Source organism: Salmo salar, chromosome 01 (genome assembly GCF_965601325.2).
Source record: "Salmo salar chromosome 01, fSalSal1, whole genome shotgun sequence".
In the NCBI taxonomy this organism is placed as follows: domain Eukaryota; kingdom Metazoa; phylum Chordata; class Actinopteri; order Salmoniformes; family Salmonidae; genus Salmo; species Salmo salar.
The window spans coordinates 39228333-39251712 of NC_138291.1; the positions used below are offsets into that span (position 1 = coordinate 39228333).

The 23380-nt window shown below is 40.4% G+C and overlaps 1 protein-coding gene across 2 annotated transcripts; it reads right to left on the reverse strand.

Annotated features, from left to right (window-relative positions):
- Positions 1 to 108: 108 nt before the first annotated feature.
- LOC106602024 (sorting nexin-6) lies at positions 109 to 21482 on the reverse strand. Of its 2 annotated transcripts, XM_014194473.3 has the most exons (14): positions 21421 to 21482; positions 21225 to 21275; positions 13443 to 13547; positions 12708 to 12818; positions 12287 to 12408; positions 11946 to 12069; positions 4245 to 4340; positions 3634 to 3739; positions 2669 to 2744; positions 2512 to 2551; positions 2212 to 2298; positions 1898 to 2057; positions 1458 to 1543; positions 109 to 1195 (listed from the first exon to the last, which is right to left on the reverse strand). In XM_014194473.3, exons 1-14 carry the CDS (start codon positions 21424 to 21426, stop codon positions 1142 to 1144), a joined length of 1224 nt encoding a protein of 407 aa, XP_014049948.1. In that variant the 5' UTR covers positions 21427 to 21482; the 3' UTR covers positions 109 to 1141. The 2 variants fall into 2 exon arrangements, with proteins under 2 accessions (XP_014049948.1, XP_045573612.1); XM_045717656.1 differs by lacking the exons at positions 21225 to 21275; positions 21421 to 21482 and adding an exon at positions 20175 to 20280.
- Positions 21483 to 23380: the final 1898 nt, after the last annotated feature.

Sequence of the window (23380 nt, forward strand, 5' to 3'; positions counted from 1 at the left end):
TGTGTAAGTATTCACCCCCTTCCATTTATGAAATGTAGATTCCCCCACACCAATCTACAAAACATAATCCACACTTTCAAGATGAAAGAAACAACCTAGTACAAGCAGTTTAAAAAGTGGCCATCATCTTTTTATTCAACCATAATACGAACAGTCGAAATGGAGTTTAATATGATATTGAAGGTATTGGCTTCCCCTGGCTTTTCTTCCATGTTTCTCAGAGTCATAAAAGATACAAAATTAAAAATGTTTACAACTAGATAGATGGACAACAAATAGCCTAGTCAAAACATTTCATGAAATATGTTCAGGACGGTTCTAAGGTAAACAGTATCATTTATTATTCATATTTTCATAATCATTTTAATCTTCATCAGTACAACGATTTGTTTCAGCATTTCCCCATCTAAATAAATGGAAGCTTTGGTCACAGAAGGAAAAAAACATTCATATACAGAGCACATAAAAAATAAAAAAACTGGGGAAAAACAAAAACTTATCCATTTGTTTTCTTTTTTTTACAATACTTGATAGGCTTACTCTACATTAAGGCAAACATATTGAAGCATTACTTGTCTGGAATGAAAAAAAGAACAGAACTTGTATGAAATTACTGAAAAACAAAAGTATTAGTAAAGATTAAAACAATCATTAGCAGTACAGTGAGAACTAATACAACATGTACAAGGCTTTTAGTGACAATACACTTCAATAATAGTAAGAATGAGCTCAACTTGAACAAAGTAACTGAGCAGCATCACTTAAAAAAGTTTTACTGAAACTATTGGCCTCAAAGATTACACTAAGCAAAATAATAACAAATAATCAATCTGGACAGACATGACGTGATATAGATTGGGAGAAGATTCCCATGGAAAATTATGATTGTTGTTAACAATAAAAAAGTTGACGTGATTTAACAACGTTATAGGTTCTTGTGCTGTGTGGATATTGCAGGTATTCCACCGCGGCTTCCTCACGTTTGAAGGGGGGTTGTGGGTGGAGTTCGGTGTCTCTGGTGATGACTACGAACAGACATCCTGAAAACAAACTGACCCCAGATATGCTCTCTTTTCCATCTTCTCAGTGAAGACCAGACCAAAGCGGGGAAAGCTCTGTACAGTGAACCTAAAGTAAAGATCTAAGTGTCTCCTTTGAGGACCCCGACACAGCTTTGCAATAATTGTAAATTACCCTGTGGAGAAGTAGCGAGAAAGAGGATTAGCCTAAACCTGGGGAAAAAGCAGTTTTGAAAGTCATAATTATTTTATTTAAAAAAATGTAACTAGGCACGTCCGTTAAAAACAAATTCTTATTTAAAATGACGGCCTACACCGGCCAAACCCGGAAGTTGCTGGGCCAATTGTGCGCCACCCTATGGGACTCCCAATCACGGCCGGTTGTGATACAGCCTTGATAGAATCGCTAATAGACAACCATGTATAATAAAAAATGACCTTAGCATGTTTGAGTTCCAGTTCGGCAAGTTCCACCAAGTTCTTTCTGAAGGCTGCTACTCGTCTCGTCTTGAAGTCTATAAGCTCTATTCCGGAATGGCAGAACATTATCAGATTTACCCCTCTACATCCCTAATCTGGTTAAGCTTCTCTTACATGCAAAACTTGGGACTCTGATTTCATTTTCAACAGGGAGGGATACTTTTTGGAAAAGTATGAAATGCCTTGAATTATTAATACTGCTAAAAAGGTCCAATGCAGCAGTTTTTATCTCAATATCAAATAATTTCTGGGTAGCAATTAAGTACTTTACCGTGACGGTTTTAAATTAAAATTGTCAAAAAGAAACAAAAATAGTTTCTTAGCAAAGATCAATTTCTCAAGCAAGAATTTAGCCAGGACTGTGAAAAAAATATATGTAAAGAAAGTGGATAAAGTACCTTGCTTTGCGGACTCTGTGATTTTCTCAAACTTCTGACAGCACACCTGCTGGCTGGTCTCTGCCTGAAGCACATCTTTGTTCTTTGCCCTGGCTTTGTCCAGAGCTTTGTTTGCGTTCTCGTAATCTACCAGGGCCCTCCCTCGTCTGTACAATAGATCCTGAAGAAAAGCAGATTCCATAGAGCACATTAATACTAATCTAAACACTACAACACTGTCTGATGAAAATGCTCAGATAATACCTCTGATAACTGACCAGGGTATCTAATCATAATTGATTGATGATTAAGAAAAGCAGGGTCGAGTTATGTACCTTAGCAGCTTGAGACTCCCTGAGATAATACTTCAGTAAGTCGGCAAGTTTCAGGTCCTCATCTGCAGCCACTCGAGCCTCTATTTTCTGTAGAGGAAGGGACACCAGCAGAAACTTGTGAACTTTAGACAAGATCTACATTGCGACCAATAGATAGCTCATCACCACATGTCTAGATTTTGGCTATAATGTACATAGTTACTGACCATAGCCTATGCTTCGGTGTTCATAGCTGGTACACAACAAATTGACAAAATTGTGTCACACATTGAACACAATATTAAAAATAAATCAACGTACCCGTGTTTTCTCAAACAGCTCAGAAACTTTCAAGAAAAATCTGAAAAACAGTAAATTGCATTTGAGTTACTATAGTTTCTAGATTATATTTTGGAGTTATTATAGATTATTGGCAGCAGACAATGTATGGAGAGAAAAGGGGAAACTTTTTGCATACTTGCACACATCTGTGGAGTCCTGGGTTCCTAAAGTGTACAGTGTGGAGGCGATTCTATTGATATCATCTGCAGCACCTTCAACAGAGGAACTCCTATTAGATGACATTACATTTCAAATAACAGCTCAACCCCCATACTCACACACACATAGATGGTCAGTCAATCATGTACAAAATATATCAATAAAATGCAAGCAAACATCTTTTAGAAAATAAACTACAATGATAAAACATCTGCAGCAGGACAATTTCAAATATGCAGGGAGTCACTTTTCAAACACAGTATCATTTTTTAATGCTGTGGAAATGAGGTAACAAACATACATAGTAGTTCCTACACAAAGCTGAGGACATGACAGATGTATTGTCTGATTCTTGGGAATGACAGAGGACTAGATTTCTGAGGGGAATTTGTTTCCTGAAGCTGTCAAAGCAGGATTGAGGTGTGAAAAAACTAGCAGAACATTTTATTTCTTCAAAAGATTAAAGGGAACCTCATGGCTCTTACCTGTTAAGATATACAAATCTGGACAAAAAAAATATGCCTACAAAAAAATACAGATAATTTACAAGTTATTGTGCTCATCCCAAAATTTTTTTAGGAACATGACAAGGAATTGAGTCGGCTGTCATCCCCAACATTTTAAGACTGACTGACCCAACTACAAATAAACAAACAACTTACCCATTTCCATATTTGTCAGCGAATTAATATAAAACAGAAAATAGACGTAAAATACAACGCACATCACAAGGACAAACAGGCTGGTTTCCACAAACATTAAAACATGATACCAAAGTGACTCAGAACCCACTCAGCAACAGTTCACAGCAAAAATGGCATTTCAATACTTTCAATTGGAATTACTCAAATCAATCTCATTCTCAATAACTGATTAAAATCCATTTATATAGCAGAAAGCTTACCTAGCACGTGGAGATTACGAGACAGTGAGGAGACTTACTTTTGTGAGACCTGATCATTCTATCAGATTTGGAGGAGGCATCTTTGACACGATTATGGTACTCTAAAAGGAATGTCTTCTCATGCTCAAAGAAATCATCTACATCCTGAAATCCAAAAGACAATTATGTCAAACTTTATACACGTACTAATTGTTAAAGAATAAATACAAATCTGAAGATACAGATTTTGACAACGGCATTTATAGAAATGTGAGCAGCATTCATGATGCTAAACAATGTTTTTCGACCAATGCGTAAGTCGCAAAATACTTATGTTGTGATTTCATTCAAATATAAAACTCAAAGCAAGTTCAATGCCCATTTACTTGGCTGAATGGATTTATACCGAAAAGAGTGGAGGAATGGTTGACACCGAAAAGAGTGGAGGAATGGTTGACACCGAAAAGAGTGGAGGAATGGTTGACACCGAAAAGAGTGGAGGAATGGTTGACACAGAAAAGAGTGGAGGAATGGTTGACACAGAAAAGAGTGGAGGAATGGTTGACACAGAAAAGAGTGGAGGAATGGTTGACACAGAAAAGAGTGGAGGAATGGTTGACACAGAAAAGAGTGGAGGAATGGTTGACACAGAAAAGCAAACCCAACTCACCTTCACCCCTGCCACTAACACGCCGTCTGCTGACTTCACCACATTCTTGAAGAAATCTTCCATCTTCTCCCTCTTGTTTTTGCCTCGTACACTCAGCTGTGAACAAAAGAGGTCAAGTAAGGACAAACTGACAATGATAAAACTAAGATAAGGTAAGGAAATGGCATATGCTTTCAGGCACATTCGACTAGCCTTTTGAGTTATCTAAAGTTAAAAGAAATGAGAGAGAGAGAGAGCTTGTCTAATAACATTTCCACAGCTACAATCGTCACCAAAATACAGTCAGGTTAAAAATGATTGGCACCCTTCATAAAGATGAGTAAAAAAGACTGTATAAATCCCTTGCATGGATAACGGCACTGAGCCTTTTTCTAAAATGTTGTAAGAGATTAGAGTACATATTGGGAGGTATCTTAGACCATTCCTCCATACAGAATCTTTCCAGATCCTTGATATCCTTCTTCTGAGCGTATGGACTGCCCTCTTCAATTCAAACCACAGTTTTCAATGGGATTCAAGTTCAGAGACTGAGATGCCCATTGCAAAATGTTGATTTGTGAATTTTGATGTGTGTTTGTGGTTATTGGCTTGCTGGAAGATCCATTTTCTGCCGACTAGCAGAGGCAGACAGATTTTTGACTAAAATGTCCTGGTACTGGGTGTTCTCCAAACAGCTTCCATCTCAAGGCCATCAGACTGTTAAATAGCCATCACTAGCCAGCTACCACCCGATTGCTCAACCCTGCACCTTAGAGTCTGCTTCCCTATATACATAGACATGGAATCACTGGTCACTTTAATAATGTTTACAGACTGCTTTACTCATCTCATATGTACAGTTGAAGTCGAAAGTTTACATACACCTTAGCCAAATACATTTAAACTCTGTTTCACAATTCCTGACATTTAATCCTAGTAAAAATTCCCTGTCTTAGGTCCGTTAGGATCACCACTTTATTGTAAGAATGTGAAATGTCAGATTTAATTATTTATTTCAGCTTTTCTTTCATCACATTCCCAGTGGGTCAGAAGTTTACATACACTCAATTAGTATTTGGTAGCATTGCCGTTAAATCTGGGTCAAACGTTTCAGGTAGCCTTCCACAAGCTTCCCACAATAAGTTGGGTGAATTTTGGCCCATTCCTCCTGACAGAGCTGGTGTAACTGAGTCAGGTTTGTAGGCTTCTTTGCTCGCACACGCTTTTTCAGTTCTGCCCACACATTTTCTATGGGATTGAGATCAGGGCTTTGTGATGGCCACTCAAATACCTTGACTTTGTTGTCCTTAAGCCATTTTGCCACAACTTTGGAAGTATGCTTGGGTCATTGTCCATTTGGAAGACCCATTTGCGACCAAGCTTTAACTTCCTGACTGATGTCTTGAGATGTTGCTTCAATATATCCACATCATTTTCCATCTTCACGATGTCATCTATTTTGTGAAGTGCACCAGTCCTCCTGCAGCAAAGCACCTCCACAACATGATGCTGCCACTCTCGTGCTTCACGGTTGGGATGGTAATCTTCGGCTTGCAAGCCTCCCCCTTTTTCATCCAAACACAACGATGGTCATCGTGGCCAAACAGTTGTATTTTTGTTTCAGCAGACCAGAGGACAAGTCTCCAAAAAGTGCAATCTTTGTCCCCATGTGCAGTTGCAAACAGTAGTCTGGCTTTTTTATGGTGGTTTTGGAGCAGTGGCTTTTTCCTTGCTGAGTGGCCTTTCAGGTTATGTCGCTATAGGACTCGTTTTACTGTGGATATAGATACTTTTGTACCTGTTTCCTCCAGCATCTTCACAAGGTCCTTTGCTGTTGTTCTGGGATTGATTTGCACTTTTCGCACCAAAGTACGTTCATCTCTGGAGACAGAATGAGTCTCCTTCCTGAGCGGTATGACGACTGCGTGGTCCCATGGTGTTTATACTTGCGTACTATTGTTTGTACAGATGAACGTGGTACCTTCAGGTGTTTGAAAAATGCCCTCAAGGATGAACCAGACTTGTGGAGGTCTACAATTTTCTTCTGAGGTTTTAGCTGATTTCTTTTGATTTTCCCATGATGTCAAGCAAAGAGGCACTGAGTAGGTAGGCCTTGAAATACATCCACAGCTACACCTCCAATTGACTCAAATGATGTCAATTACCCTATCAGAAGCTTCTAAAGCCATGACATCGTTTTCTGGAATTCTCCAAGCTATTTAAATGCACAGTCAACTTAGTGTATGTAATCTTCTGACCCACTGGAACTGTGATACAGTGTATTATAAGTGAAATGTTCTGTCTGTAAACAATTGTTGGAAAAATGACTTGTGTCATGCACAAAGTAGATGTCCTAACCGACTTGCCAAAACTATAGTTAGTTAACAAGAAATGTGTGGAGTGGTTGAAAAAGTTTTAATGACTCCAACCTAAGTGTATGTAAACTTCCGACTTCAACTGTATATACTGTATTCTATTCTACTATATTTTAGTCAGTGCCACTCCGACATTGCCCGTCCTAATATTTATACATTTATTTTACTTTTAGATGTGTGTATTGTTGTGAATTGTTAAGATACTATTGCACTGTTGGAGCTAGGAACACAAGCATTTCGCTACACCCACAATACCATCCGCTAAATATGCGTATGCGACCAATAAAATTTGATTTGAATTAATGATGATGTCGTTGACCTTAAAAAGCGCCCCACGACCAGTGGAAGCAAAATAGCCCCATAAAATCAAAGATCCACCAACTTATTGTATAGTTGGTTCTGGGGTTATTTTCGCATATGCATCCTTCTTCAACAACAAACCCACCCCTGGTGTGCGTGGCTAAATAGCTCTATTTTCATGTCATCTGATCATAGCACCGGTTTTAATCCAAGTGCCAATGCTGTTTAGAAAACTCCAGGAGTTTATATTTGTTAGATGAATTGAAAATAGAGCTCTTGGGCCACGCACACCGGGGGTGGGTTTGGTGTTCACACACCGCTTGCCCATATGACAACATACATGTGGTCTGCGGCTGTGAGGCCGGTTGGATGTACCGCTAAAATCTCTAAAACAATGTTGAAGGCGGCTTATGGTAGAGAAATGAACATTAAATTCTCTGGCAACAGCTCTGGTGGACAGAGCTTAGTCAACATGCCAATTGCACGCTCCGTAAAAACTCGAGACATCTGTGGCATGGTGTTGTGTGACAAAACTACACATTTTATTGTCTCTAGCACAAGGTGCACCTGCGTAATGACCATGCTGTTTAATCAGCTTGTTAATCATGCCACACCTGTCAGGTGGATGGATTATCTTGGCAAAGGAGAAATGCGCACTAACAGGGATGTAAACAAATTTGTGTTTATTTTTTTTTTGAGAAATAAGCTTTTGTGAGTATGGTACATTTCTGAGATCTTTTATTTCAGTTCATGAAACATGGGACCAACGCTTTACATGTTGTGTTTCCATTTTTGTTCAGTGTACATGCTTTTACTGGTTGGTTCTCCTCTGTGTCTTTCCCACTTAAACACCCACACGCTCAGCAACACACAGCCCCCAAATACCACCCCCTTCCATTTTAACTGTTGGATTTTCAAATACAAACAACCAGAGGTCACAACAAAATAAACACTTGAGAGAACCAATCAATGCCTCTCCTCAATTTCTAAGCGAATATTGCATTTACAATGCTCTCCTGTCCAAGATCAGTGTGCCACAACTCTCCCTGCACTGTGAGTCATGTCAGCCAAGCTAGGTAAAACCACAAGTGGATCTTCCAGCAAGCCAATAACCCCAAGCACACATCAAAACCACAAAGAAATGGTTAATTGACCACAAAATCAACATTTTGCAATGGCCATCTCAGTCTCCGAACTTGAATCCCTTTCAAAACCTGTGGTTTAAATTGTAGAGGGCAGTCAGTCCATAAGCACAAATGAAAAATATCAAGGATCTGTATGGAGGAATGGTCGAATATCCCTTTCAATGTGTTCTCCAATCACATCAAACATTTCAGAAAAAGGCTCAGTGCAGTTACCCTCGCAAAGGGAGGGTGCCAGAGTATTGAAATCAGACGTGCCAATAATTTTGACCCATATCTTCTTTAGAAAAAAAGATTACTTGTTAAACAAAATCTCTTTCTCTGAGCAATTTAGGATTTACCCAATGTCGCAGGAGAGGATGGCTGCCGTTTTACGGGCTCCTAACCAACTGTGCTATTTTGTTTGTTTTTAACTTATTTTGTACATGTTGCTGCTACTGTCTCTTATGACAGAAAAGAGCTTCTGGATATCAGAACATTGATTACTCACGTCGAACTGGACAAAGATTTTTTATTTAATAAGTCCGACGAGAAGGATATACTGCTTCCCCGGGACCAGGCCCAAATCCCCGTCATTTGCGTGAAGAAAAGACGGAAATACAGGGGGCGGAGATCGGGGTGCCTTGTGAGAATTTGTCGATGAGTGGGAAACCCGCCTGCCATCCATTCTATCGACCAACGTGCAATCACCGTTCGAGATCGTCCTACCAACGAGACATTAAAAACTGTAATATCTTATGTTTCATCGAGTCGTGGAGGAACGACGACACTGATAATATAGAGCTGGCTGGGTTTTCCGTGCATCAGCAGAACAGAACAGCTAAGTCTGGTAAGATGAGGGGTGGAGGTGTGTGTCCATTTGTCAATAACACCTGGTGCGCGATGTCTAATATTAATGAAGTCTCAAGGTATTGCACGCCTGAGGTAGAGTACCTCATGATAAGCTGTAGACCACACTCAACGAGCTGTATAAGGCTATAAGCAATCAAGAAAATGCTCATCCAGAAGCGTGGCGCACCTAATGGCCGGGAACTTCAATGCAGGTCAACTTTAATCCATTTTACATCATTTCTACCAGCATGTCACGTGCAATCAGAGGGAAAAAAATTACTCTAGACCACCTTTACTCCACACACAGAGATGTATGCAAAGCTCTCCCTCGCCCTCCATTTGGCAAATCTGACCATAATTCTATCCTCCTGATTCGTGCATACAAGCAAAAACTAAAGCAGGTACCAGTGACTCGCTCAATACAGAAGTGGTCAGATGATGCGGATGCTACAGGACTGTTTTGCTAGCAGAGACTGGCATATGTTCCAGGATTCATCCAATGGCATTGAGGATTATACCACCTCAATCATCAGCTTCATCAATAAGTGCATCGACGACGTCGTCCACAGTGACCGTGCGTACATATCCAAACTAGAAGCCATGGATTACAGGCAACATCCGCACCGAGCTAAAGGCTAAAGCTGCCACTTTCAAGCAGCGGAACACTAATCCGGACGGTTTTAAGAAATCATGCTATGCCCTCAAACAGGCAAAGCGTCAATACAGGACTAAGATTGAATCCTATTACACCGGCTCTGATGCTTGTCAGATGTGGCAGGGCTTGCAAACTATTATGGACTAGAAAGGGAAACCCAGCCGCGAACTGCCCAGTGACGCGAGCCTACCAGATGAGCTAAATGACTTTTATGTTCGCATCGAGGCAAGCAACACTGAAGCATACATGAGCACCAGCTGTTCCGGACTACTGTGTGATCACGCTCTCCGATGTGAGCAAGACCTTTAAACAGGTAAACATTCACAAGGCCGCGGGGCCAGACGGATTACCAGGATGTGTACTCAGAGCATGCGCAGACCAACTGGCAAGTGTCTTCACTGACATTTTCAACCTCTCCCTGACCAAGTCTGTAATACCTACATGTTTCAAGTAGACCACAATAGTCACTGTGCCCAAGAAAGTGAAGGTAACCGCCCTGTAGCACTCACATCGGTAGCCATGAAGTGCTTTAAAAGGCTGGTCATCAACACCGTCATCCAGGAAACTCTAGACCCACTCTCACTCACATACCACCCCAACAGATCCACAGATGACGCAATCTCAATCGCACTCCACACTGCCCTTTCCCACCTGGACAAAAGGAACACCTACAGTACCGGTCAAAAGTTTGGACACGCATACTCATTCTAGGGTTTTTCTTTATTCTTACTATTTTCTACATTGTAGAATAATAGTGAAGACATCAAAACTCCTTCAAGACAGTTGGAAAAGCATTCCAGGTGAAGCTGGTTGAGAGAATGCCAAGAGTGTGCAAAGCTGTCATCAAGGCAAAGGGTGGCTACTTTGAAGAATCGCAAATATATTTTGATTTGTTTAACACTTTTTTTGTTACTACATGATTCCATATGTGTTATTTCATAGTTCTGATGTCTTCTCTATTATTCTACAACATAGAAGAAAAAAAACTTTAATGAGTAGGGGTGTCCAAACTTTAGACTGGTACTGTATGTGAGAATGCTTTTATTGGCTACAGCTCAACATTCAACACCATAGTGCCCACAAAGTTCATCACTAAGCTAAGGACCCTAGGACTAAACACCTCCCTCTGCAACTGGATCCTGGACTTCCTGACGGGCCGTCCCCAGGTGGTAAGGGTAGGCAACAACACATCTGCCACACTGATCCTCAACACTGGGGCCCCTTAGGGGTGCGTGCTTAGTCCCCTCTTGTTCAAACACGACTGCGTGGCCAAGCACGACTCCAACACCATCAGTAAGTTTGCTGACGATACAACAGTGGTAGGGCTGATCACCGACAACGACGAGACAGCCTATAGGGAGGTCAGCCACCTGACAGTGTGGTGAGCAAGACAAAGGAGCTGATCGTGGACTACAGGAAAAGGAGGGCTGAACAGGCCCCCATTAACATCGACAAGGCTGTAGTGGAGCGGGTCTGGAGCTTCAAGTTCCTTGGTGTCCACATCACCAACAAACTATCATAGTCCAAACACACCAAGACAGTCATGAAGTGGGCACGACACCTTTCCCCCTCAGGAGACTGAAAAGATTTGGCATAGGTCCCCAGATCCTCAAAAAGTTCTACATCTGCACCATTGAGAGCATCCTGACTGGTTGCATCACCGCCTGGTATGGCAACTGCTCGGCATCCGACCGTAAGGCGCTACACATGGTAGGGCGTACGGCCCAGTACATCACTGGGGCCAAGCTTCCTGCCATCCAGGACATATATACTAGGCGGTGTCAGAGGAAGGCCAAAAAAATTGTCCAGTCACCCAAGTCATAGTTCTCTCTGCTACTGCACAGCAAGCGGTACTGAATCGCCAAGTCTAGGTCCAAAAGGCTTCTTAACAGCTTCTACCCCCAAGCCATAAGACTGCTGAACAATTAATGAAATGACCGCCCGGACTATTTACATCAACCCCCCCACCCCTTGCTTTACACTGCTGCTACTTGCTGTTTATTATCTATGCATAGTCACCTTACCCCTGCACATTGACTCGGTACCGGTACCCCCTGTATATAGCCTCGTTATTGTTATTTTATTGTGTTACTTTTTATTACATTTTTTACTTTATCTATTAAGTAAATATTTTCTGAACTCTATTTCTTGAACTGCATTGTTGGTTAAGGGCTTGTAAGTAAGCATTTCACGGTAAGGTCTACACCTGTTGTATTCGGCTCATGTGACAAATACAAATCAAATCAAATTGTATTCGTTTAAAATAACAATTTCAAAAACATTGGAGCATGCAATATAGCTCAGTATTTGTATTATTTATTTTAAACAGTCTTTTTTACTCATCTTTATCAAGGGAGACAATACTTTTGGACCTGACTGGAAATCTAAATCCTAAATTGGTAATCTCAACCCCACTTACGTCTTGGTTGTACTCTAAAAAGACATGGAAGTTCATGTCTTTCCTTAAGACAGGATGGGCAGCCACACGGCAAAGAAACACTTCATGCATCGCCACGGTCTTCTTGAAGATAGCCAAGTATTCGCTGAAACACAGATATAGCCAAAGATATGAACCAATGGCATTCAGTGCATCCATGTAACCCAACCAAACCATTATAATGAAACACAAAAACAATGTCAGAGCAACATGGGTCGTGTCAAGTAGGCACGAAAGGTTATAAAACACAGAGAGCATGCAATGAGGTTGTACTATCCTAATTCTTTTTTAATGTGACCTAATGAACATGACCATGAACTCACGCTTCAAGTTCCTGTTTCATTTTGGTGAACTCTTCCTTGGTCATGGAACCTTCACCTTCCCCCAGTTTCTGTAACTTCTCTCTGGAAGCATCGAAGTCGGGTCTTGGTGGGGCAGGGGGAATCTACAATTCAACAAATCACAGTTAAATCAGCAGTTTCTTGAAAATGAACATCAAGCTAAGTTCATTACTCCATGACACCAGACAGTTTTAATGAGAAAGGGAATTGACAATGAATAATTTAGTTGTTTTCTAAAACCCTGAAGTTTATTAGCCAATCCTAAAAGCCAAAACAGTCATCTCCCAAATCGCACCCTATTCCCATATAGTGCACTACTTGTCAAAAGTAGTGCACTATATAGGGAATAGGGTGCCATTTGGGGGACACACACAGAGTACCGTGGATGGCGCTCAGTACTTACAATGTAGCCTGCATACTCCTCATTCTCCACAAAGGAGTCATGGAGCCAGATGAACTCCTCATGCTGCCTTACCACTGAAAACTCATTCTGCTTGAAGTTAGGAAGAGTGCTCTGGAAGGTAAAACAAAATAATAGGAATCAGACGTCAATCATAGAACACATTATACTTAAAAACAGAGCCAAATACAGAATAGAGTATTTCTCTATGGCTCTTTTGAAAATATCTTCCTGACAATTAGAATGTGCAGCTCATTTTTAAATAAAAGGGGGGAAAACAGGACCTGATCATCTCAAGACAGTGACCAACCCCTTTGAATCATGATCGAATTCCTTCCTTCACAAGAGTCCTTGAAACATTATAAAAGCAGCCGTAAAAACAAATAAACCCATGACATTATGAGGTTATACTTTGACAGTGACAGGAAATGAATGACTATTGGAATTCTCTCTGCATAGAAAATGAAGTGGAGTGGAATGCCATCATGCAGTTTCTTAACCTTAGATCTTCATTTGCGTTCCATGAAATCAACAAAGCTTATTTTGCATACATGCACACTTATTTTCAGAAGACATCATGAATGTGGAGATAAGACGACTGCTGAGGAGGAACATAATTGCAAGTCATGTGACGAGTCTCGATTCACACAGCCATAAAAATGCACATTATTGGCCTTTCATTTGCCAAGTGCCAGGGCAAACAGGAATAAATATTGACAGGTAGCTAAACTCTCCTACCTTAGTATGGACAGTAAACTTAACCTTGTCCCGCTCACTCAATGCATCAGAAATGTCCACTTGAAGTGTTGCATCAGTTTGGAGGTCAACATTGACTGCCCTAGGCTGCAAAATATTGTAACGGATGTTGTATTTAGTGACAAGCAAATGACAAAATCACCATTCCCCACTAGCTAGCTCTGTCAAATAACATCTTGGCTAGTCTGATTAATCAGGCTGTAATGCAAAATCATGTAAATATTCCTTAAAAGCCAGAATGTTAAATAAAATGTTATATAAACTTCCTCTACTGGTTGTCTGTGCGGTTTGTTTGTAGATCGCTGCTCTAAATTTTAGACCGAATATCCACAGGAAAGTATTGTTTACCCAACTTTATAGGAGAGCCGGTAGGTATATGGTTCAGAATGCCAAGCGAAACCAGGCAACGCTCATCACCTGGCCAATACCATCCCTATAGTGAAGCATGGTGGCGGCTGCATCATGCTGTGGGGAAGTTTTTCAGCGGCAGGGACTGGGAGACTAGTCAAGGTCAAGGGACCTGAATACTTTCCAAATGCACTGTAAAACATTTACATTTACGTCATTTAGCAGACGCTCTTATCCAGAGCGACTTACAAAGTGAAGGTAGAAATATGCTATATCTTTCTTATGCATATTTGGGTATTATTCTACACACTGGCTATTATTGTAATGAGTTCCGCCTCTAAACAAGACCATATTTGGTTGGTCCGGACCAGACCAAATCTGAAATAATAATAGACGTCTATGTTTCACAAGTTTGGACATCACAGCACAGTACAATACAGAACACTATACTATACTCTAGTGTGCTTTACTGTACTCTTTACTGTAATGTACTGTTCTCTACTGTACTGTGCTGTTCAAACTTGTGAAACATAGACGTCTATGGTTGGTTCATATTTGGTCCGGCCAGGGCGGACTGACCAAATTTCAACATCCATGGACGTACGGTGTTGGTTGGTGCTCAGTGGGTCAGGATACCTGTTACAGTAAATGGAAAGAGGGTTGGTGGTAGGTGCAGTTAGAGCAGGGAGAGGTGACGTTAATGAGAGAGGGAGGGGTTGTCCAGACTTTTCACAGTCCTTCTTTGACCAACAGATGACGGAAAGAGAAAGAAAAAAAAACGTATGAGCTGAACATAACAGTATGCCAGCGGAAGGGAGGACAGCAGCAGTTATCCCAACTGTGGTTTGTGACTACTATGATTTTTACATTGTAGCCAAATCAATTGCCGCAATTCTGTTCCGTTTAAATCACTTAATAATTCATGATCAAACTTGATATCAGTAAAAACACTAAATTACTAGATCTAACTTTAATTGTCATTTCTGTGAACTTTCATTATCCTCCCTCATGAGGAAGAGAAATTAGAAAATATCTTAAAGATGTGGGTTTTGGTTACGGAATTACAAAGCAGAAGGCAAATTTTCTTACACTACCGTTCAAAAGTTTGGGGTCACTTAGAAATGTCCTTGTTTTTGAAAGAAAAGCTCATTTTTTGTCCATTAAAATAACATCAAATTTATCAGAAATACAGTGTAGACATTGTTAATGTTGTAAATGACTATTGTAGCCGGAAACGGCAGATTTTTTACAGAATATCTACATTGGCGTACAGAGGCCCATTATCAGCAACTATCACTCCTGTGTTCCAATGGCACGTTGTGTTAGCTAATCCAAGTTTATCATTTTAAAAGGCTAATTGATCATTAGAAAACCCTTTTGCAATTGTGTTAGCACAGCTGAAAACTGTTGTTCTGATTAAAGAAGCAATAAAACTGTCGTTCTTTAGACTAGTTGAGTATCTAGAGCATCAGCATTTGTGGGTTCGATTACAGGCTCAAAATGGCTAGGAACAAATAACTTTCTTCTGTAACTCTTCAGTCTATTCTTGTTCTGAGAAATGAAGGCTATTCCATGCGAGAAATTGCTGAAGATCTCGTACAATGCTGTGTACTACTCCCTTCACAGAACAGCGCAAACGGGCTCTAACCAGAATAGAAAGAGGAGTGGGAGGCCCCGGTGCACAACTGAGCAAGAGGACAATTACATTAGTGTCTAGTTTGAGAAACAGACACCTCACAAGTCCTCAACTTGCAGCTTCATTAAATAGTACCTGCAAAACACCAGTCTCAACGTCAACAGTGAAGAGGCGATTCCGGGATGCTGGCCTTCTAGGTAGAGTTGCAAAGAAAAAGCCATATCTCTGGCCAATAAAAAGAAAAGATCAAGATGGGCATAATAACACAGACATTGGACAGGAACTCTGCCTAGAAGTCCAGCACCCCGGAGTCGCCTCTTCACTGTTGACGTTGAGACTGGTGTTTTGCTTTTCTTTCAAAAACAAGGACATTTCTAAGTGACCCCAAACTTTGGTAGTGTACATTAGGAAAACTAATTCTCCAAAACGAAATATAAAAGTGTTCATATTAGTAGGCAGGGGTCTTAACTTTAACATGATTGTGTTTTTAATATCGTTTAAGACTTTCTGTTAGACGTTTTCTAAGACCCTATTCTATCTGTTTGACCAGAAATCAAAGCCTTAATCCTAATTTTTAGGATGGAAAATGGTTTACAGATTTATATATGCCTTAATATCTAAAAAATAAAGTCTCTTCGCTTTCATTTGACATCCTCCTATGAACTTAACATGTTGGTGAACATACGTCCTTTTAGATGGAAATGCCATTTTATATTGGATAGTCGGTCTCATCTCATCAATAGCTATTGAGCCAAGCAAGCCATGACAATATAAATATGCACTGAGTGTAGAAAACATTATGAACACCTGCTCTTTCCATGGCATAGACTGACCAGGCGAATCCGGGTGAAAGCTATGATCCCTTAATCATGTCACTTGTTAAATTCACTTCAATCAGTGTAGATGAAGGGGAGAGGACAAGTTAAAGATGTATTTTTAAGCCTTGAGACAAATGAGACGTGGATTGTGTATGTGTGCCATTTAGAGGGTGAATGGGCAAGAAAGTATTTAAGTGCCTTTGAACGGGCTATGGTAGTAGGTGCTGGGTTTTTCACACAACAGATTTCTTGATACACACAGGATGGACCACCACCCAAAGGTCATCCAGCCAACTTGACACAACTGTGGAAAGCATTGGAGTCAACATGGGCCAGCATCCCTGTTTAACGCTTTTGACACCTTGTAGAGTCCATGCCCTGACAACTTGAGGCTGTTCTTAATGATTTGTACACTCCAATACAGACCACTTGACTTTTTCCACATTTTGTTAAGTTAAAGCCTTATTCTAAAATGGATTAAATATACCATTTCCTCAGCAATCTACACACAATACCCCATAATGACAAAGTGAAAACAGTTTTTTAGGAATTTTAGCAAATGTATTAAAATTGTAAAACAGAAATACTTTATTTACACAAGTATCAGACCTGTGAGACTGGAAATTGAGCGCAGGTGTCCTGTTTCCATTGATCATCCTTGAGATGTTTCTACAACTTGATTGGAGTCCACATTCAAGTAATTGGACATGATTTGGAAAGGCATACATCTGTCTATATAAGGTCCCACAGTTGACAGTGCATGTCAGAGCAAAAAGCAAGCCATGAGGTCAAAGGAATTGTCCGTAGAGGTCCGAGACAAGATTGTGTCGAGGCACAGATCTGGGGAAGGGTACCAAAACATTTCTGCAGCATTGAAGTTCCCCAAAAACACAGTGGCCTCCATCATTCTTAAATGGAAGAAGTTTGGAACCACCAAGACTCTTCCTAGAGCTGGCCGCCTGGCCAAAATGAGCAATCAGGGGAGAAGGGCCTTGGTCAGGGAGGTGACCAAGAACCTGATGGTCACTCTGATAAAGCTCTAGAGTTCCTCTGTGGAGATGGGAGACACTTCCAGAAGGACAACCATCTCTGCAGCACTCCACCAATTAGGCCTTTATGGTAGAGTGGTCAGACGGAAGCCACTCCTCAGTAAAAGGCACATGACAGCCCGCTTGGAGTTTTCCAAAAGGCACATAAAGACTTTCAGACCATGAAAAACAAGATTCTCTGATCTGATGAAATCAAGATTGCACTCTTCGGCCAAAATGCCAAGCATCACATCTGGAAGAAACCTGGCACCATTCCTACGGTGAAGCATAGTGCTGTGGGGATGTTTTTCAGCGGCAGGGACTGGGAGACTAGTCAGGATCGAGGCAAAGATGAACGGAGAAAAGTACAGGGAGATCGTTGATGAAGTCCTGAGCGCTCTGGAGAAGGTTCTCAGACTAGGGCGAAGGTTCACCTTCCAACAGGACAACAACCCTACGCACAAAGCCAAGACAACACAGGAGTTGCTTCGGGACAAGTCTCTGAATGTCCTTGAGTGGCCCAGCCAGAACCCAGACTTGAACCCGAACGAACATCTCTGGAGAGACCTGAAAATAGCTGTGCAGCAACGCTCCCAATCCAACATGACAGAGCTTGAGAGGATTTGTAGGGAAGAATGGGAGAAACTCCCCAAATACAGGTGTGCCAAGCTTGTAGCGTCATACCCAAGAAGACTCGATGCTGTAAATCGCTGCCAAAGGTGCTTCAACAAAGTATTGAGCAAAGGGTCTGAATACTTATGTAAATGTGATATTTCAATTTTGTATTTGTAGCTAACGGTAGCAAGCTATTCAACAAATTTGACATCTGTTGTTAGCCACGGCTGTCACCTGTCTAACAGCTGATCAGATCATGCAATAAGGAATTACTGCAGAATACCAATAATACAAATAGCTGTCAAAGGTGCTTCAACAAAGTACTGAGTAAAGGGTCTGAATACTTCCAGTACCAAGTTGACACACCTACTCATTTAAGGGTTTTTCTTTATTTTTACTAATTTCTACAATGTATAATAATAGCGAAGACATCAAAACTATGAAACAACACATAGAATCATGTAGTAACCAAAAAAAGTTAAATCAAAATATATTTATATTGAGAATCTTCAAAGTAGCCACCCTTTGCCTTGATGACAGCTTTGCACTCTTGGAATTCCCTCAACCAGTTTCACCTGGAATGCTCGAGATCCCACATATGCTGAGCACTTGTTGGCTGCTTTTCCTCTAATCTGCGGTCCAACTCATCCCAAACCATCTCAATTGGGTTGAGGTCGGGTGATTGTGGAGGCCAGGCCATCTATTGCAGCACTCCATCACTCTCCTTCTTGGTCAAATAGCTCTTACACAGCCTGGAGGTGTGTTGGGTCATTGTCCTGTTGAAAAACAAATGATAGTCCCACTAAGCGCAAACCTTGAGGGGATGGCGTATCGGTGCAGAATGCTAATGAAATCCTCTGCAGCAGAGGTAACTCTGGTTCTTCCTTTCCTGTGGCGGTCCTCATGAAAGCCAGTTTCATCATAGGGCTTAATGGTTTTTGCGACTGTACTTGAAGAAAATGTTTAAGTTCTTGAAATTTTCCGAATTGACTGACATTCATGTCTTAAAGTAAGGATGGACTGTCATTTCTCTTTGCTTATTTCAGCTGTTCTTGCCATAATATGGACTTGGTCTTTTACCAAATAGGGGTACCTACCTTGTTACAACACAACTGATTGGCTCAAACGCATTAACAAGGAAAGAAATGCCATAAATTAACAAGGCACACCTGGTAATTGAAATGCATTCCAGGTGGCTACCTCATGAAGCTGGTTGAGAGAATACCAAGAGTGTGCAAAGCTGTCATCGAGGCAAAGGGTGGCTACTTTGAAGAATCTCAAACATTAAATATATTTTGATTTGTTAAACTTTTTTTTTGGTTACTACATGATTCCATATGTGTTATTTCATAGTTTTGATATCTTCACTGTTATTCTACAATGTAGAAAATAGTAAAAATAAAGAAAAACTATTGAATGAGTAGGTGTGTTCAAACTTTTGACTGGTACTGTATGTTGACGTGATATTTCAGTTTTGTATTTGTAATAAATGTGCAAACATTTTTAAAAACCTATTATTGTTTTTTCATTATGGGGTATTGTGTATACAATTCAATACATTTTAGAATAAGCCTATAACGTAACAAAATGTGGAAAAAGTCAAGGGGCCTGAATACTTTCCGAAGGCACTGTGCATGAATTGGATTTAAATCTTAAGAAAAATCTAAAATTCACACAAAAAAGGTATCGCTTGTTCTTCATCCTCCCCTGATTAAGAACCTAAAATGTTCATGTCATGCATGGCACGCTTGGGTCAATAGCTATTGACGAGAGACAACCGAATATCCAATAAAACTAACTTTACCTCGGTGCCAAACCAAACCATAAACCTACCGGCTCTCTAAGAAGTTGGGTAAACAATACTTTGTCTTAAATTTTGAGCAGCTGAAGGACAAATCGCACAGACAACCGGTAAGTTTCAATGTCATTTTATTCAACATTCTGGCTTGTAAGGAACATATACATGGTTTTGTAGGCATGGATGTCTAGCTGTATACCAAATTATTGTGTATCACAGCCTGATTAATCAGACTATGTATTGGCTTACTAGCCAACTCAGAAGCTGTGCACGTCCTAGCCCATTCATAGATGCTAACTACCTTTAGTGCCTATTGATGAAGGTATCTTCTTCCCCAGAACTTTTGTTAAGAGCCCCGAGGCATGCTCTAAACATGAACACGTATCGCTTGCGGTATGGTTTTGGAAACATATCTTTCATATCAGCAAGAACTCATAATAAAAATGAAACAAAAGTTCAATTACTACACACCTTTAATAGGGTTAGGATTAGTGTTCCCACACGGCATGTTTAAGGAAAGACGGGAAGGAACAGGCGACCACCTCTGCTAGTTAGCTATCTAGCATGCTCCGAACACCTGTGTGAAACGGAAGAAGGCCGCCAGAAACTTGTAACTGAAAAATACTGTCCGCTGCAACTGTGATAAAGCCGGCTAAAACAGTAAGTGTATATTTTGCATGTGTGAAAATACCATTATGAAAAAGATTGCAGTCAGAGTGCAGTATGCTTCAAATACTGCATAAAAAATAACCTTTTTTTTTTACTACAGTAATTTTTCAGTGTAACTGCAGTTACAATGCAGTTCAACTGCTGTGCATTGCGGTTATTCTGCAATTACTGCATCCAAAATACCACAGTTGACTGCACTTTCAAAACTGCGAATATTTTTGGTAAGGGTTTGATGTGATATGAAAGTAAAGAGCTTTATGTTTCTAGAACCGTATCGCAATTGATAATCGATTCACGTTTAGATGGAGGTTTTGGCTGCCAGAGCCGGTCTACCGTTGAAAATAACATAAGGTATGACACTCTAACAAGGTATGAGTAACTTATGCACTTCCTAGCTTAGCTAGCAAGCTAGCCTGCAAAACAATAACAGAAATCTAATAAATGTGCATAGGTACATGGGTCTGTTACTAGTTAGCAATGGTAATAGAGTTAATCATACAGTGAGCAGTTAAAAGAAGCTTATGTTCATTGTTAACAAGAGGTAACTAACGTAAGCTAGCTAGCTAATGGATTGTAACGGTTGCCAGCTAGCTGGCCAGCTAGTAGGAAGTCAACTGACTCCTGATGTGGTCAAGCTGGCTAGCTTAGCTAAAGTAGCTAGCTATTCAACAAATTTGACGTCTGTTGTTAGGCACTGCTGTCACTTGTCTAACAGCTGATCAAATCGTGCAATAAGGAGTTACTGCAGAATACAAATAATATAAATAACTGATCGAACTGTTAAGACCCAAATACAAATAAGATAAATATTTGTATTTAAAATCAAAGAGAAAAAAAAAAAAATAAACTTACTCCTCTGTCCTCCTCGGAGAGGAAATCGGGACCATCGTCCAGCCCTTCTTGCTAGGTAAACAAAAGACAGGATGCATTAGCCACATTAACTTTCAATGGGCAAATCATCGTTTATTGATGAATGTGTCAGATGATTGCGACATATAAAATAATAAGGTGCGCTAGCTAGCTAGAGTAAATTGTGTGTAACACCTACCATCATGGCTGCTGCGGGTGGAATAGTGAGGAAGTCGTGTGACGGTGGGATCTGAGAAGGTGGAGCCAAAGTCAGTAAATAGTGTGGTGGAGCTTTCAATTCAAACTTTCAAGTGGGGTCAAGAGTAGCCACTTCACTAGTGCTACTAGGCTAGGCCCTTCCAAATATTTTTACTCACAATTTCATCCCAACACATTCACAAAACTATTTAAAAAGTTGAAACATTGTCTATACCCTTCATGGATAGATCCATCCAAGTGGGTTATTTGTCCTTTGGGGATTAGATTTGCATTTGCAGCACAAACCACCAATTTGTGACCTTGGTTAACCCCCTGAATCTGTAGGTAAGCTATCATGTGATCTAGATGAGCCCATTGATTCAGAATCAACAGCAAAAGGCATTCCATAATTCTTTGAATTGCATTACTTTTTCCCTAATTTAATTGTGTGTGTGTTTCCCCTCCATTCAACCAGGTCGTCAGGTGTATTAAGAAAACCTGTATTCAGAGGGTTTATTGTAGTCTTTCGTCAGTGTGGTACATTACCATAGCTCATATATATCAATTGACCTAATATACTGTACTGTATTTTGTAAGAATAGAATTGAATAGACATAAATCTTCTGGCTACTGATCTGCCTCTCTGCCTACCACCCCGCAGAATATGAACTGAACAATGTGTGTTGGTTAGAAACATCAATCTGACTGTCCAGAACAGCTAACCCCAAGTTATATCAGTTCTGTTGTGTTTGTTATAGAAGAAGCTGGGTGTGGGAAGGGGGAAAACAGAATCAAAGAGCTATACTCTCAGTCTTAAGCGAAGGGGGAAAGAGGCTTGTGCTGGACCCTGTCGGCACACTTGAAGGCCGCGTTGAGACAATTAATTATCCGTGACCCAAGCCCTGCTCAGATAATCCCTACCATTGTGTCGCTGAGTTGTCGTAGTGCAGCTGCAAATGTACATTGTCCCAGGGGTGTCAGCAGTCATAATGTAAGTAACCTAATTTATGTTCCTCGAACTCCCTTGAATGCCTCTTTCAATCCAACATTCATATACTGACTATCTCTGAAACTCACTTAGATAACACCTTTTATGATACAGTGGTAGCAGAACATGGTTATACCATCTCTAGAAGAGACAGGAATGCCAATGGAGGAAGTGTTTCTGTTTATATTCAGAGTCATAGAGTATCTCATGCCAAATGCTGTTGAAGTAATATGGCTACAGGTTCACCTGCCTCACCTAAAGCCTATTCTGGTGGGAAGTTGCTATAGACTACCATGTGCTAACAGTCAGTATCTGGATAATATGTGTGAAATGCTTCGTAATGTATCTGATATCAAGAGCGAGGTATATTTTGTGGGTGACCAAAATATTGATTGGCTTTCATCAAGCTGTCCACTCAAGAAAAAGCTTCAAACTATAACCGGTGCCTGCAACCTGGTTCAGGTTATCAGTCAACCTACCAGGGTAGTTACAAACAGCACAGGAATGAAATCATCCACATGTATTGATCACAACTTTACTAATGCTGCAGAAATCGGCTCTAAACCAGTATCCACATCCATCGGATGTAGTGATAATAATATAGTATCCATATCTAGGAAAACCAAAGTTCCAAAGGCTGGGCCTAGTGTAGTGTATAAGAGATCATACAAGAGGTTTTGTAGTGATTCCTATGTTGAAGATGATGAGAAACTGAAAAATTATATGGTTGAGCGGGATGAGGCAAAAGGAATGGCAAATAAGTCTGGCTGAACGGCAAACATACTGTAAATTGAGTAAACATGTGACTAAACTAAAATAAGATACTGTACTATGAAACAAAGATAAATTATATAAAGAATGATAGTAAAAAGCTTTGAAGCACCTTAAATAACATTTTTGGGAAAAAGGCAAACTCAACTCCAATATTCATTGAATCAGATGATTCATTAATCACAAAACCCACTGATATTGC